Source organism: Fundulus heteroclitus, chromosome 6 (assembly GCF_011125445.2).
Source record: "Fundulus heteroclitus isolate FHET01 chromosome 6, MU-UCD_Fhet_4.1, whole genome shotgun sequence".
NCBI lineage: Eukaryota > Metazoa > Chordata > Actinopteri > Cyprinodontiformes > Fundulidae > Fundulus > Fundulus heteroclitus.
In genome coordinates this window covers 18,445,489-18,462,953 of record NC_046366.1, presented here as the reverse complement: position 1 = coordinate 18,462,953, position 17,465 = coordinate 18,445,489, and the positions used below count along the sequence as shown (strand labels likewise).

The window sequence follows — 17,465 nt, the reverse complement described above, 5'->3', positions numbered from 1 at the left end:
TGTTGAGATGTTGAGATGTTGAGAAGTAAGAGTCAAGGTGGGGTTATGCAAAAATATCCAAATCTCTTATGTTCCATGGAGCACCAATATCTTCAAATGGAAACCAAATGGCACCTCAAGGAACCAGCCAAGAGAGGACCGCCACCCAGACTCCCAGACTAAGCAAGGAGGGTGTTAATCAGAGAGGTACAGAGATCAACGGTAACCCTGAAAGAGCTGCAGAACTCCACAGCAGACTGGAGGATCTGTGCATAGGACCACAATAAGCCGTACACTCCATAGAGCTGAGCTTTATGGAAGAGTAGCCAGAAAAAAAAGCCATCACTTAGTGTTAAAAATAAAGAGGCAGGTTTTGAGTTTGCCAAAAAAAAACGTGTAGGCAAGTCGCCAAATGCATGGAGGAAGGTGCTCTGGTCAGAGGAGAATACAATTTCTAATTTTGGCTACCAATGAAAACACTTAGGAACACTTAGGAACACAGGAAAAAAAAACTATTGCGAGATCTCGCAAAACTATTGCGAGATCTCGCAATAGTTTTGCGAGATCTCGCAATAACTATTGCGAGATCTCGCAAAAGGTTTTCCTACGTCAGCGAACCGGAAGTAAAACAAATGACCAGATCCACACTCATTACTGGTTAGTCACCACATAGTTGTTTGCCAACCGCCATTAAATATAAAAAGAAGTTGTAAACAGACACAAAACAATGGAGGCGCAAACACGTCATCCATGGGAGAAGTTTATTGATTTCTATTTTAGTACTGGCCTGACATATAAAGACATTAAATCCGTACTTGGCTACAGACATGGACTTGACATTAGTGAGAGACATTTTAAAAGATTAAAAGAAAAAGTTTTCCTACTTCAGTGAACCGGACGTAAAACAGACACACAACAGCGGAGGTGCAAAGTAAAAAGGATAAAACCATAGACATAATATAAGAGTAGACCCCGCACTGACTGTCGCGGCGTAGGAATTACGGCCGCCATCTTGGGGCAGTCAACCTGCTACCCTAACCTGCTGATTCAAGCTGAACACACTAATGATACCTCAGCACTGGGCGGCGTATTTTTGTTTAAATCGACGGACTATTGACATCAGGGCTCGAGGGCTAACTTTTCACAAGTAAGATTAAAAGATATTGTTTATATTATAATGTTATTTTTTCTAAGACAGAGAGATACAGGTCTACACGTCCAAGTTTTTGTGACTTAGTCTCTCCAAACTTGCATCTACTCCGTGAAGGCATCAGACCTTATTATTCTATATATATATATATATATATATATATATATATATATATATATATATATATATATATATATATATATATATATATATATATATATATATATATATATATATGACGTAGGAAAACCTTTTGCGAGATCTCGCAATAGTTATTGCGAGATCTCGCAATAGTTTTTTTTTCCTCCATGTCCCTTTAGGGGCTCCGTACAAATGCACTCATTTCAAGAAAATGTTTATTTACTTTTAGTTCCCTTTAGTCTTAGTGCCTTTTTGCAGTGCAGAGGTGGAGCTGGAGCATTTCTGCCTTGAGGAATGGGGGAAAATCCCAGTGGCAAGATGTGGCGAGCTCATTGAGACTTACACAAAGTAACTTTCAGCTGGAATTGCTGCAAAAGGTGGCACTACTAAGTACTGACTTTGTGTGGGTGAACTGTTATGCACGCTCAGGTTTTCTCTTATTTTGTCCTATTTGTTGTTTGCTTTATTATTAAAAAAAAAATGAACACATCTTCAAAGTTGTAAGCATGTTCTGCAGACGAAACGGTGCTAACTCTCAAAACAATCGATTTTAATTCCAGGTTGTGTGGAGGCAAAACCTAAAAAAATGCCAAGGGCAGTAAATGCTTTAGCAAGGTACTGTACTTTTCACTCAGCAAAGTGAATATTGATCTTATTTCATGTGCCTATCTCTCTGAATTTGGGCAAAACAACATTCAGACTACAATCCCCGGCGTGCTCGACAAAGAGTTGAGGTTCTCAGCTGCTGTACTCTTGTTTATTTGTGCGTGGGCTCTCTAATGACATAAAGCGTTTGTAATAAGCGCCGACGATGGAAATCAAACGACGTTAAACAGGCCAGCCATCCGTCGTCACCTTCGGCCTTTCATGTGTCGTGGCAGATGACACAGTCGTTGAAAGCTGGGCACTGAACGATTCCAGTTACGCTGTGATGTGTCGTCGCGTCTGTGCGCTGAGCGGGCTAACCGTTGGACAAATTAGTTTAGGGCTGGCTCTAAACAGGCCGCTCCAATAAATCCCATGCTCTTTTATTTCATTAGAAAGCCACAGGGTGTCTGTCATTCGTTAGACAGCGCTGTCGCAGGGATCATGCCCCATGCAGGGTTGACTGATCAACATACGGGCTGACTATAAATCATTTCCAACAGAAGCAAATCACTCCAGGCATATTGGCTGGTGTGATATTAAAATTACTTGCCCTCCTGTTTATAAAGATGCTATTACAACTAAAACACATCAATTCAATAGTAAAATATTTAACCGAGCCATAATGGATAGGGCTCACCTTTTACACTCTTTACAAAGGCCACAATTTTTGTCATTTATGCAGACAATTATATTTAAAGAGAGAAAAAAAAAATTGAACAGGAATAAAAACAATTGCCCTGTTATGACTGAACTAATTGCTTGGTTCTTGTTTTGCAGCCCCGGCAGCCTGGGTTATTTATCATTGTTAAGCACCTCGCCACACAACCACTTGACTTTTGGTTTCCTTGGCAATAAGCAAGCTAAATCCTGCTCCACTTCTTCAGGTGGAAGTGAGTCAGCTGAGCTGTTGTACGAATCGCCCCCATACCATCCTCACGCGTTCGCATGAGCTGCTTTTTCGGAGCCGAGAGAGGACTGTAGCAAAAACAGGAGCACACAGAGAGACAAATGACAGTCTGTTGTAGCGGGCAGCGGCGTTTCTCCTCAGGCACAACACTCCCTGGCACCGGCACAGTAAGCCTCCAAGCCCTCCTTTCATTCATTGATCAGATCTTTTTCCACCGACGCCCGGGCTCACGTAGCATTCGCAGGAGCTTTGAACACGGCTGGCAAATTGCTGCCGAATGAATTAAGATCACACGAATTCTGCCTATTTTCCTTCATGTGGGACAAATGACAACCCCCCCCCCAAAAAAAAAAGAAAAACACAAACAAAAACAACACATTTCAGCATTATTTACTATCAGTTTATTTACTATAGCCCTACACCTTGTAAACTGTATATTTGTATACACTTAAACACTACTTAATCTTTATTGTATGTGGCAACAACTAAAGAGGAAGGCTCTGTTTAGTACATGCTGTGCCTTGCAAAGGTATTCAAAAATCCCTTTTTTTTATATAGTTTTGTCCCATTCCAACCACAAACGTGTGTGGTTTTACTGAGGTTTCCTCTGATAGAGCATCATGTGTGGTAGCACCAGAGAGCAACACGTCAGATAGGTCAGGGATGATGCTGTGGCCAGTTTTAAAGCAGGCTCAGCTGTACTGTTTGATCCATCGTCTTGAAACGGAAAGTTCAGCACAGCTGCAAACATACTAAGACATTATCGTCGCCCTAAATCAGAGAAGCGGCCAAAGTGCCCGGGACAACTCTGGAGGAGCAGCAGAGAACCACCCATTATGAGGTAGTGGCAGCATAATGCTGTGTGAATGTATTTTTTTTTCATTCTCCTTTTGCAGGGACATAGAGGCTGGTCAGAGTGGATTGGAAAATGGATGGCGCTGAATACAAGCTGTTCACAAAAGAAAACCTTTCAGAGGCAACAAATACTAAACACGTAGAAGTATTCAGTTCCTATGCTCCACTTATCTGGAACAAACTGTAAAAGTGGTGAAAGCCTTTTAAATCAAGATAAAAAAAACACATTTGTGTAGGATTGCCTTTGACTGTTCTTGTTAAATAAAACATCATTAGTTTAAGTTTGGAGTCCAACTGTTTTTTTAATATTTGGTTTTAGTTTCCATTTTCCCATGTTTTATTTTGTTTTATTTTTTTCCTACATTTTATTCCAACTTGCTTTTGTTCTGTTTTTATATTCCAATATTTTAATCACGTAAAACACTTTGCATTGTCTTTGTACTGATATGTGCTATACAAATAAATTTGCCTTGCCTTGCCTTGCCTAATACCAGGGGCGGAAGTTAAGACAATTGACAAGACTGTACATACAAATTAACTTTTAGATTAGATTAGATTAGATTAGATTCAACTTTATGGTCATTACACAGGTACAGGTACAAGGTAACGAAATGCAGTTTAGGTCTAACCAGAAGTGCAATAGCAGCAAGTGCAGGATAAACAATGGTTCCATAAGTACAGGACATGGGTTTTTACTGAATAAATATAGAGATGGATACTATTATAAACAGAATTTTACTGATAGATTTGTCCTATGAATATAATATATAGGTAACTAGTATTGTGAACTAAATTTACAGCTGGATATGTACCGAATATAATATACAGGTGGGATCCCCTTTTGGGATTGTTTTGATCTGCCTCTCCCCCTCCCCCGTTCAGGACCTACAAGCTACACCAACGTAGCATCTCCAGCCCTTCCGCGTTACATCAACGCACAGTCTACTGTGTATATAGCTCTAGATTCTGTCATCAACACCAAGTCAAATTCCTTGTAAGTGCAAACCTACTTGGCAATAAACTTGATTCTGATTCTGATCTTTTGTCATGGAGCCCAAAATTCATCATGCATCACTGACTATGGTAATATATTCACTTTCCAGCAGAAAACAGTCCTAAACATACAGCCAGAGCTACATTTGGAATGGCTGGGATCAGAGTGTGTTTTATGCGTTACAATGGCTCAGTCAATTTCCAGACCAAGAAAACCTTTTGCAAGACTTGAAAATGATCACATTTGCTCTCCATCCAGTCTAACTGAACCTGGGCTATTTCGCAAAGAGGAGTGGGAAAAAATGTCAGTCTCTAAACGTGCAGATGGAGTAGAGCCAACCTGTAAAAGACCTTCAGCTTTAAGTGAAGTGAAAGGTGGTCCAACATGGCACTGAACCCAGAGGGGCTGAGTGCAAATGTACCCCGCAGTTTTCACATTTTGAGATTACTGTGACTGGTCAAAGCTTTCTGGTGATCAGTCACATAAAATTACAGCATAAACATTTAAGTTTGTTGCAGTAAAATGACAAATGTGAAAAGGCTCAAGGGCTACTATTTTTTGTATAGTACTGCTCCATGTATTGCCTGCCCTCCTTGATAAAAACAAACAAAAAAAAAACATCCTTCCATCCATCAACTGTCTATGGGTCCTGCATGGGGGTGTGGATATCTTCAGCGTTTATGTACACCATATTGAAAGAATTTATATTAAAAAAAACATGTGATGATTTATGATGTAATTTATAGTTAATAAATAGGTAAGCATACCAATCATCCTAGTGTAGGGGCAATGCTGATGAGAAAAGCAATTTTTAAATGTGTTGTAAAATCAATAATCCTGCAAAGCGAATCATTGGAAGGACTGTCATGAGATCTGAGACAGACTCATGGATGCAGCATGTGTCCTGATTACCCTGTAGTGTAAAAGATCTGAATCCCGTGGACTCAGTCAGCATAAAATACCAAGTCGCCATGGCAACAGAGGATGCAACACACACATGGATGATGGAGACAGGGCACTATTCGTCATCGTATCTTTGCTGCTGGTTGACAACTGTAATTAAATGTGAAAAATGTTGACAGTTGTGATGAATTGCTAAAACAAGAGCATTAATAACCCGCCTGTCCATTCTAGATTTATGCACCACAAGCACCGGAGCCACAGCAGGCCACGTTGGAGCGCTTCTTCGTATTATGTAATTGCGCTCAACAGCAGAAATATCAAAATCCACACACACACACACACACAGACACACAATAAAAAAACGTTGTTCACGCGTTTAGAGAAAATGATAATTTCTAAACGTGTATTTTGCACTAAAGACGCCGATCACCCTCGGCGTTAGTCCACAAAGTTGCGTAACGTTTCAGTCACACTACCCCCTCTGATTACCAAGAATCGTTGTCCATTGATAATTTCTGGAGGAATACGTCTCACAGCAAGACTGTGACACCAGTCCACAAGGAAAACAACATGCGGCCGCTTTTTTCCACGCGCGGGAACAGGGGCGTATTTCACACCACAACAGCCACCCCGGTCCAGACACCGCGACATCTGGCGCGCAGATCTAACACTGAGGATCAGAGCGCATCAGGGGCGGGCATGTGCTCCTACCTGTGCGCAGATTGAAGGATCTTCTGGCTTCAACCAGATATGGGATGTCGCTCGTGGAGCGGAGCCTCCTGAGCGGTCTTCGGTCTGTGCTGCTGACCGGGGTGGTCGCCATCAATTTGAGCCAGTGTCCAGAGATGACTGCTGGCCGATTGGGACAGAAGCAGAGCCGCACGGCCACTCGCACGCTGGGAGGCAGCGATCGATGAAGAGGAGGAGAGAGTTCATACACATACACATGGGACAGAGAGAGGGAGAGAGAGAGAGAGGGAGAGAGAGGGAGAGAGAGAGGGAGAGAGAGGGAGAGAGAGAGGGAGAGAGAGGGAGAGAGAGAGGGAGAGAGAGAGAGAGAGAGAGAGAGAGAGAGAGAGAGAGAGGCGTTGGTGGGAAATGCTGAAAAGAAATTGATGTTTTTTTTCATATGAAAGTAATTTATACGCTCATTTTGTGATTGAGAATCAGCTGCTGAAAGAATTGAAATAGTAGCCAAAAAAATAAATAAATAAAATAAAATAAAATACTGGACATGAAGCAAAAGAAAGAAAGAAATCAAGTAAAGCCTAAACCCAATTAAATATAGATTTACAAGATTTTACGTGATCACAAGCACAGCATTAATAATAATAATAATAATAATAATAATAATAATAATAATAATAATAATAATAATAATAATAATAATAATAATACGATTTATTTGTTATTTAATCATCTAAAATAATTAAATAAATTAATTAAATAATATATAAAATTTAAAACATGACAACAACATAAGATAAGATAAGACAGACGTTATTGATCTCACAATGGAGAAATTCACGTGTCACATCGGCTCAATAATCAAAAGAAGGCGCCAAAAGGAGGAATAGGTGCATGAGGTAGATACAGTGTTTCTACACATATACAATGGAGAAAAAAAGCTTTATTTGCGTTGCCAGTAATAATAATAATATTACTGTTTTTATTTTGGAATCTTCACATTAAAAGTTTAAATTGTAAAAAAAAAAAAAAAAAAAATTGCATAAAGGTAGCACTGTAACTATACTACTTGCAAAATGTGATGCATTTTTTGATTGCACAATGTGTCGATTTATCTTGCATGTAATGTTAAAATGCATTAAACTTTAAATCAATATACATTATTATTATTATTATTATTATTATTATTATTATTATTATTATTATTATTATTATTATTATTATTATTATTATTATTATTATTAATAATATTGCTGCTGTCGTTCAGTGATGCAACACTTGGAGACTGATGAATTATTATAACTGCCTAAGCGACAGTTACAAATACATGCCACTAGAGGGCGCACTTGGATGACACATTTTCCGTATCTTGGCTTTACGACACTGTTGTTCCTTTGCGGCCCCTCCTGGTAATTGCGAACACATAGGTAAACAATCCCAGCGTGTCTTTCGGTTCAGACAAAAACGGACTTCTCCAGTCGAGGTCAGCTCGGAAAAGCTTAACGCGTAAGTTCGTCTAAAACATACCCTTATTCACCCGGTTTTCTGTCGATGCAAGCTAAGGTTAAAACGGCTTTCTTTGCTCTAACCTCGTCTTTGCGAGGCAGTCACGTACTTCACGACTGTTGGGCAACACAATACGTCTGCAGTTTTCTGAAACGTATCGGCTCTAAAGCTGGTACTTTAAAACTGTGGCTGTCACCTTTTAACTGTGGACGTTCTGGTTGAATACGCAGGCAATGTCCGAAAAAGAACGCCGCGTACTGAGTCGTATAAGCATCCAGAGCACCTAGAGAGATGAAAGGAGGAACAATTGTTGTTTTTTGGACCATCCAGTTCAACTAGTTTCCATTTGTTTAACTTGGTTCAGGTCGATAGGTGTGTCCGTTTTATTATCCATTTTCAGCCCTGTTCTCTATAGTTGGGTACGTTCTTTAAAGCTTGCTCTGTGCGCACGTTCCTTATCTTATTCAGTGTTGAGAAACCCGGACTGGCTCTGGGCTTTCGCAGCTTCTGGCTAACATGAAAATACTGTACAGACTACACGACTTACCATATATATTAGTCATTTAGACAATCTGTTGATAAAATAAACTACAAACACACACCAAAAGCTTAAAACTGGAAGCCTTGTGTGTGTGTGTGTGTGTGTGTGTGTGTGTGTGTGTGTGTGTGTGTGTGTGTGTGTGTGTGTGTGTTTTAAAATTTTGTACCTTTATCAGCTGAAACGTGCTTGGCCAGGACTCCCTTGCAAAATAAGTTTTGGTTCAATTCATTTTAAGAGAGATGCATATAGAATAGTTTTTGAATATGGCATGCATTTAAACTCTGTTTGCCAATAATGTGTCTGGCCGTTTAAGTGGACGTCCAGTGTCTAGAGCTTAGTGGTTTAGGTTAGTGTAACAAACGTGGGCTCATTGCAGTCCATATTGTTATGCGAGGCAGATATCGTGCTGCTCTGACAGCAACAAGATAGAAAAACTGTTGTTATGGTCAAAGATGAGTCGTTTAGGTTCTGTTTTGCAATAGTTTTTGGCTTAGTGGGTTTCCCTTTCTTTTGTAGAGTTTTTGAATAAATGTTATTTTTTACCTCGGGAAACCCAGCTTGTTGTACGGCATGTTTTGATTTAAAAATATTCCTACTAAAGCTTTGGCTCTGGAACAAAACAATAGCTTTGGGTGCATAACCTATGGTATTGAATCCTAATAGTAAATAATGCAAACCTTAAAGAAATCTAAAAGAAAATGTAACGTGATACTGTAATTGACATGCTTTTTTTTTTGGTTTGTTTTTCCTTCAGATCCTTTCGTGACGATGCTTCTCAAAACCCGAGCGGTCTATTCACTCGGTCTTCGCATGTGCTCCACACATGTGACGACCGGACCAGTGAGTGAATCAGCAAGACCCAGTTCAGGTAAAACAAGAACTTTCCCCCTGTATTTGGGTAATTTGGGACCACAAAGACCCCTTCTTTTTATTAAACAGTATCAATTAGAAATGTAGAAAGTTAATTGCTGAAAATTTTAATTTTGTTTAGTATCAACAATGAGGCTGTAGCTATTGATCATTCTAGTAAAAGAATATTCTGTTGGTTATTCTGATAATTAGATAAAAAAAATCAGCATATTCTTCTGATTTTTCAGTTAATAACTACAGCTTATTTAATCAGTAATATAAATACATAAATGACAAAATGCAAATAAATAATTTCCTTAAAAAATCCAGAATGTAACTGCTTAAAATGCAATAATACAGCATGCTTGTAGTGTAAACTTGAACGTTTGTAGCAAAGGCTGCATCTTAAGCTAAAATCATTCCAAAATAAACCGTCACTTCCATATTGCGTTCTGGATTTTTATAGAGATTTTGTTTTATCGTCTGAAAGCAGAATGTTATTTTCCTCTCTCAGACATGTCTGAATTCCGAAAGGCCTTCGCTAAAGCCAAGAACATAGCGATCATCACCGGAGCCGGCGTGAGCGCAGAGAGTGGAGTGCCGACTTTCAGGGGAGAAAATGAGAAGTGGAGGAAGTGGCATTCTCAGGTACAAAGAAGCTGTTCGCACACGTACAGGTAAACAGATGTGATTGCAGCGTTCCTGACTCAGAACCCTGTCCCTTAAACCCTCTCATGTGGATCCCCCCCCCCCCCAGGACCTCGCTTCTCCAGAAGCCTTCTCTCGTAACCCGTCTCGGGTCTGGGAGTTTTACCATTACAGGAGGGAGCTGGTGTTGGACAAGAAGCCCAGCGCCGTCCATTTGGCCATAGCAGAGTGCGAAGCTCGTCTGAAGAAGCAGGGACGCTCGGTGGTGGTTATCACCCAGTGCCAAGACGACCTGCACCGACAGGCTGGGTCAAAACACGTGCTCAAGATCCACGGTGAGTGTTAGCGGGAATTCTACGGTGATGAGATTCGCAGGAACACGGCGAGCAGTTCTGAGGATTATCTCTGCCCGTTTTCAACGAGCAAGTCAAAGCTTGGTTTAAATGCTGTTGGAGGCCGATCCTGACACTGTTCCTGGCTTGGTGACGAGTGGAAACACTTGAATCACACCACAATGATGTCATGGCTCCGCTGGAGAGAACTATGACCAATAGTATATTAAAAAAAAATAGCACTTTTTTTTTAAACTTTATAGAATTTCCAGAGGTCCCAGAGAAATCTCTTTGATATGATATAATTATTGTTTATGAGATATTCAGCTCCTGGAGAGTACGAACAAAGAGACGTGGTCACGCAAAGGATTGTGGGATACCTTAAGGGTTCTTAGCGGCGGTAAGGGACGTTTCGATGTTCCTAGGTAAAACTAGCCTGGGAGGGAGTATACATGCTACTCTTCCTACCTCTTTCCTTACTGACTACACTATTCAGACAGCACTTATCATGGAGACCGCTGTCCTTACTCTATAAGGGTATTCGGATAGCGCCTCGGTAGATTTGTGGCAAGTTATTTCTCTTTTACATGCATGGATTGGACGGTGCTCAGTGAAAAAATTATTGTAACATGGACTGTTATTTGAAAACCTTATCGAACAATTTTCTTAGGCCTTCACAGAACAGCTGTATTTAAACTAAGATTAAATCAAGTACAGGGAACCTTTGTTTTCTAATTGGGTGACCTCTGACCTCAACTGGTTGCACTAGACTTTGTTTGGGGGCGTCACATTAAAGTGGAGTCTGAATAAAAGTGGATAACACACTTTTCAGATTTCTATTTCTAAAAGCAAACTTTTGAGTTTTTAATTTGATGGCCACTTTAGACACTCAAGGAACCCCTCCCCCAAAAAAGGAGAACATAATATAATACATTATATTGCCAAAAGTATATACTCATCTGGCCTTCACTCATGAATTGGGCTAATAACCTATTCTTGATCCATAGGGTTTACTGTAATGTCAAACCACTATTTGCAGTTACAACAGCTTCAGCTCTTCTGGGATGGCGTTCCACAAGCTTAATAAGTGTTTGACTATTCCTCATAAAGTGCATGTGGTTCGTTCCAAGGCTCTGTGTAAAAAATAGAAGACAGTCTTTATAGATCTAGGTTGGTGCACTCTTGCGCAATCATGTTGGAAATGAAGGGACCACCCCCCAAACGGTTTCAGGAGTCAGGAGCACAACATTGTCCAGAATGTCTTGAGTCGATGAAGCATTGAGTGTTTCTTTCACTGGAACTAAAGGAATGAGCTGAGCTCTTGAGAAACGGCCCAGCACCATAATCCCCTTTGCCACTAACTACACATTTGATGCAATCAGGCAAGTGCTGCTGTCTTGGTAACTACCAAACCCAGACCTGTACGTTAGATTGGCAGACAGAGGAGCATGGATAGAATAGCCGTTTTATGAATAGAATGGAAATACCTTTGCTGTCACACAATGGGGAAATTCGTAGAGTACACAGGAGATGCCAGACTTGCACACTGGATTAAATAATGTGAAAATGAAGTTCTTTATGAGCTGCTTTGGAGTGTCTGAAGATTACTTGGAGATTTTTAGGTCTGTATCTATTGACCCGGCAAAAAAAGCAGCTTCCCCCCTCTGAGAGTTTAGCTGGTCTAGCTCTTTATAAATGAGTTGTTGTTTTCAGTTCTTACCACTTAATTATAATATAATTAACAGCTGACTGCATTCAATGATTTGGATCAGAGATATCGTGTGTCTTGTATTTGCAAAAACATTAGGGTTTTGCAGTGAAACCTCTGAGAGTCAGCACTGAATGTTTGTACAGTGTTTTTTTGTGCGTGTCATTTTTCAGGCAGCTCTGCATTCTAATCTGATACAGTTATTTTGTGTTCATTGCTTGTCTTCTATTGTCCTTTTTTGTTGCGTGTGTGCGTGTGTAACTGCAGGCAGTCTGCTGGAGACGCGCTGCATGAGTTGCGGACAAGTAACGGTGAACAAGCAAAGCCCCATATGTGCTGCCTTAAAGGGCAAAGGGTAGGCAGCACTCAGTGAACACACAGATACGCTGATAGACAATCAGACTTTGTAGTCTGATCCCTTCTGTTTGACTTTGCACGTTCTGCTTGTTTTCAGAGCACCTGGCGCAGATGTTCCTGATACACAGATCCCCGTGGATAAACTGCCAAGGTGGGATTATCTGCACATCAAACCAATAACACAGACTCACAGATTTCCTCAGCTTTTTGGCTCTTTGTTACCAATTTTCACGAAGGTCAGGGGAGTGTTTCTAACGTCCGTGTCCTGGAATATTTAGACAGAAGAACCGTAAATCTCCTGCCTTTAAGAAAGTTAAATATACACAATATTATTTGCTAATTTTATAGTAGATATATTCTTCCTAACGTATTTTAATAACGTAAAAAAAATAAAAATCTGCTATATATCTATTTTTTTTTATTGATTAATTCATTCCTTGGTCTCCCTCAAAAATAACTCCATAAGCTTCAAGTGGTTCCAAAACCCCTCATTTCATCACATCACCCTGGACTACAGCAGCTCCACCGGCTCCCGGTTAGATTCAGGATATAATTAAACATCCTTCGTTACGGATTCAAGGCCATCCATAACTTTGCTCCCCCTACCTTTCTAATAAAATATATAATTATTATTAAAAGCCCGCTGACCAGTCTGACGCGCTGTGCCATTGGATAGGGACCTAAACTCCGAATGACCTGTAAATTGAGATATTGATAGGAAGCGAACATCTCCACTAGAGGGCAGTGCCGCGCTTTGAGGAGCTCTGTGTCATTTTGGTCAGCAATTTTGTCTGAAATATGTCTAAAAGAGATGTATGTATTAATTTTTCAGTGACATTTATATGATGTCCTGTTTTTGTTTTTGGCTTCTGTCTTTAAAACAACATGGCTGGCAGCACCCTCATTGTTTTGCTGATGAAGACAGCGAGTTAGGGGCTCAGCTAATCTACATTTCTTATTACTATCCTATAAAGATGCGAGGAGAGAGACTGCCATGGTCTTCTGAGGCCCAACGTGGTCTTCTTTGGGGAGACTCTGGACTCTCATATCCTGACCACCGTGGAAAAGGAAATGGAAATCTGTGATCTCTGCCTGGTGGTGAGTTGTGTTTTTACTTTGGTACGCAGACAGACGTTTCTCCCCGTGTGTTTTTCCAAAGTGTGTCAAGGACCTGTATTTTCCAGAGCTATCAAAAGTTGACATTGTGGTTATTGCTCCCTGTTGTTTACCCACAGGTTGGGACGTCATCCATTGTTTACCCTGCAGCCATGTTTGGTCCCCGGGTGGCATCTAGAGGTGTTCCTGTGGCAGAATTTAACATGAACACAACACCAAAAACTGAATATTTCACGTAAGTTTGTGAAATAACGAAATATTTGAAAAGCAAATGTCTTGTCTGCATCTACAATGTTAGCTTTAAAAGAGGCCTAAGATATACAGAAATAGTATCCTCAGTTTTTTTTTTAACCTTTGTGTTTGTTTGTTTGTTTTTTATTCTTTGTTTGATGGGACACAGGTACCATTTCCAAGGTCCGTGTGGAATCACGCTTCCTCCAGCTCTGGCGCCGCATGAGTCAGAGGAGCTATAAAAAAAACAGATTTTAGATAAGAGTCTGTGGTGTCTTCTGCAGTCTCGTGCAATCAAAAGCTGCTGGATTTCATCGCAGTTTATCAAATGGCAAACTGCCCAAAAAACAACACAATTTCTTTTTTTCTTTCTTTTTTTTTTAATGTTGTGGATTTCTTAATACTTGAATATCTTGCTTACTAACTGGAACCAGATCAGAGTACTTCTTCTATTCCCAACATTCCCTGCGTAGTTTAAAGCAGGGAAATTACAACTTCATTATGAAAGGGAATGCACAACGCATTTACGTACTTCCGTAGGAAATGATTTAACGTTTTCAGATCAGATGTTTATAGGAGATTTTCTTTCTGTTCTAGAAACTCTACAGTGATGCTGTAGAAAAGAACAACATATTCATTGTTGTGCCAATAGATGGTATTCTGTTCCTTTGCTGTCCAATGGACGGATATGCAGACAAAATCTCGTGCCTTTCCAAACTCTTTATTCAACTTTGACCAAATGTTTGCTGTAAACATCAAGTGCAAATCAACCACTGTTACAGATATTTAGTCAAGTGTTTAGTTTACTGAAAAAAAAAAAGGGTAGAGGATAAAGCAGGGTGATTTACTTCTCGTTGTGTTAGGATGTGTTGGTCTGATGTCTGAAGTCAGCTGGTTACATGTATAAAGTGTTCAGGAGACATTAGATGCATTTTTATATTTTTCTCTGCTTTCTGAATCATCTATATGTCCTAATGTGGCTAGAGGTTTCCCAAGATCAAAAAGCAATAATATAAAAAGATGATTTTTTTTTTTTTCATTGTTTTTTAATCAGCTTCATTGTCTATGGACTATACGCACAGTGCTTTTCGATGTATTGATACTGCTGACACATTTACACAAAGCATTATTATTATTAAAATTCTTCAACAGCATAAACTGATTTTGTGCCATTCATTTCACCTCCTGCATGTGCAGAACATTGAAAGTCGAGGCCAGTGTCCAGCTTTATTGAAGTTGTTTTTTTTCTGCTGGGAGAAGGGAACAGAGTCTTGTATTGATTTTTTATTTTGAGTGCATAAATGGGAGGTTTATTAAATACTCCGAGCAGTTTTATTCAGTTGTTATTGCTGTCTGCTTTGTCATGAGCCTGCTGGAGGAAAAGTAGTCATCATAAAGGGCCTGATATTCAAAAGGTTTGCAAATTAATTAGCATTTACAAAGTTCTTTTTTTTTTTTTTTTGAAGTTGAATTTTTATGCACACATACAGAAAGTGGGACCAAAGCGAAAGAAAAGATGCGTCCGGACATGGTTTCAAGACCGTCACTCAGGGCGTTTATGTGCTTGGCAGGGTGTTGAGTGCAAAAGTAATAAAAACAAACATTGAGCTTGTTTTTATGTTTGATTTTTAACGAAAACAATGCATATATTAACACATAAATAACTAAACTTATTCATAATCATTTAAATGTGCTGATAATGAAATACAAAAATATTCAAATGTGTGTTTGTTGTTTGGCAATTTCTGTGCTGCAGTCCACCGTGAAATAATTTAAATCATCGCAAGATGGAAGATAGAACGTCCCACAGTGAGAAAGGCATCAGCGATGATTTTAAAGAAGCGGCCGTTGATGTCCATCTAACCTTCAATCAATCCTCTCTGTTTAGAGAAAATGTGTAAACCACATCAAAGTGTTCTGACCTTTAAGTGGGACTGTGTGTGTGTGTAATGAATTCATCAACTCTTGCCTGAAACATGTTCCTTTTTTTCTTGGGGGTGGTTGCATATATACAGATAAGTTCCTCATATGAATGAATGATTAGTAACTGAATGAATCTGTAGACCATATTTCATTGGCCGGTCTATGGTGTTTGGTGCCGACCTGGAGGAATGTATGTACATGCGTCAGGAGAAAAAAAAAAAGCCTGAAGCATGCGTTACTTCTCTTTTTGTACGCAGACTGGCAGAAATGTCAGAACAAAGCAGGTAAGGCTGGCTGAGCCGCCATATACTTTACACGACTCCATGCCGAAGCCACGCAGTCACACGTCAACATCTGTTTAGGGAAACCCAGTTGACTCTGCCATTTCAGCAACGCGTTCATTTCACAGGACCTGCTTTCATTCATATCACAGTTTGTTTGACGAGTCGCAAAGTTTAGTTAATTAAATTGTTCAGTTTAGGCCGTAAAAACACGTCTTTAAGTAAAGTCTGATTTTTGTATATTAAAGACTAAGAATGGCTGATTTCGCCTTCTGTTTTTGCCCATCTGAAGTCCTGTACATGTGTGCAGTGCTCTCCTCAGAAAAGGGCATTGCCATGCTAACCTGGAGAGTTCCTCACTTAGCTGAGAGCTGCAAACATGTTTTTTTTCCCCTTTATCTATTGAAATAACCCTGAAATCATTCATCACAGCTCTGTTCTATAGATAGTGAGATATTTTAACATTACTGCACACACGGTTCCTCATATTATAATCTCCTGAGATTTGGGTTCATTGAATGTATAAACACCTATACATTTATTCATTAGAACAACATTTTACTCACTGTATTTTGATTCATATCAGATGTATAAATTCAGCTTCCTATTTATATTTGAACAGTGTTCAGGTAAAGGTGAGAGTCTGAAATGTCTTTATATAAGATATTGTTTACTTTTATTACTCTAAACTAAAACGACTAAAAGAGTCTTTTTTGATGATACTCTCAAATAGTAAATATCTTATTAGGCTTCAACATTTCTAGAAGCAGAATTATTGTGCAGATTAAACAAATGCTTAATGGACATGCTATTATTTGTTTTAAGCATGATTCAAAAACAGCAGAGGCGTATAGAAAACCCAGGTTGGTGCTATTTATAACAGCTGTCACTTCACAACTTTAGAAAGGAGACTCCCGTTTGTCTCACCTTTGTGAAAACTGACGCACACACACACACACACACACACACTTTCAGGACTAGAAACACACCCTAATCTCCTGATGGTCCCCTCCTGACCTTAACCTGCCTGAACTCAATACCGCCTCCAGCAGCAAAGGTTTACAACCAATGTCCGCTGTTGGCACCCGAGCTATACTACTTTCCAGAGAGGCGTTGTCACTTTTTGTCTCTCCACAGGCTCGTTTGTGAGTCCTGCCTGTCTAGGTTCCACACTGTGTGTTTCAGTTGCTTACTGATCCGTCTGCCATTCCTTGAGTGATACAATAAGCGAAGAATATACAACATCAGTTTTTATATAACTGTTGATGCGTATGTCGCTGACATATCTCATTTCAGCGAATTATGCTGATTATTGTGTTTTCTAGGAGGCCTAAATAAAAGGGAGTTGTTGTCTGAGAAAAGCTCCTGTTCTGCTGTCAGGGGCTCAGGTGCACGCTAATCTGTCCTAACCCTGCTCTAATTAGGATCAAGGCTAGCGGCCACTTTTTCCTGGTTATTGATCACTGGTTAATCCCTCAGCCCTTCTATCAGCACGCTCTGTTTTGATGGAACCTGCTCAATATTCATTGCACAGGTAGATGTTGACGACTTAAGAAAAAAGTGTCTTTTACTGTCTTTATCTCCCATTACCCACGTTTCCCATCACTTTTTCTGTCTCTGAAAAAAAAACAGCAACATTACTTCACTAGTCGCTTTCAAACTGTGTGACTAGTATCACTGGAGATAGAGTTTCCTGTTGCGGTACACAA

The 17,465-nt window shown here is 39.8% G+C and overlaps 2 protein-coding genes across 2 annotated transcripts in view; one reads left to right on the top strand and one right to left on the bottom strand.

Annotated features, from left to right (window-relative positions):
• LOC105935257 (phosphatase and actin regulator 1) overlaps positions 1-6,523 on the bottom strand; it is a 63,285-nt gene extending 56,762 nt beyond the window's left edge. Inside the window, exon 1 of the mRNA XM_036138232.1 lies at positions 6,289-6,523. Coding sequence (XP_035994125.1) covers positions 6,289-6,400 — 112 coding nt within the window. The 5' untranslated portion in view covers positions 6,401-6,523. The remainder of the gene's footprint in view (positions 1-6,288) is intronic.
• A 1,112-nt stretch (positions 6,524-7,635) lies between these two features.
• LOC105935246 (NAD-dependent protein deacylase sirtuin-5, mitochondrial) lies at positions 7,636-14,706 on the top strand. Its single transcript, XM_036138231.1, has 9 exons — positions 7,636-7,770; positions 9,066-9,179; positions 9,675-9,808; positions 9,918-10,143; positions 12,116-12,203; positions 12,303-12,356; positions 13,180-13,303; positions 13,441-13,556; positions 13,722-14,706. Exons 2-9 carry the CDS (start codon positions 9,080-9,082, stop codon positions 13,792-13,794), a joined length of 915 nt encoding a protein of 304 aa, XP_035994124.1. The 5' UTR covers positions 7,636-7,770; positions 9,066-9,079; the 3' UTR covers positions 13,795-14,706.
• Positions 14,707-17,465: the final 2,759 nt, after the last annotated feature.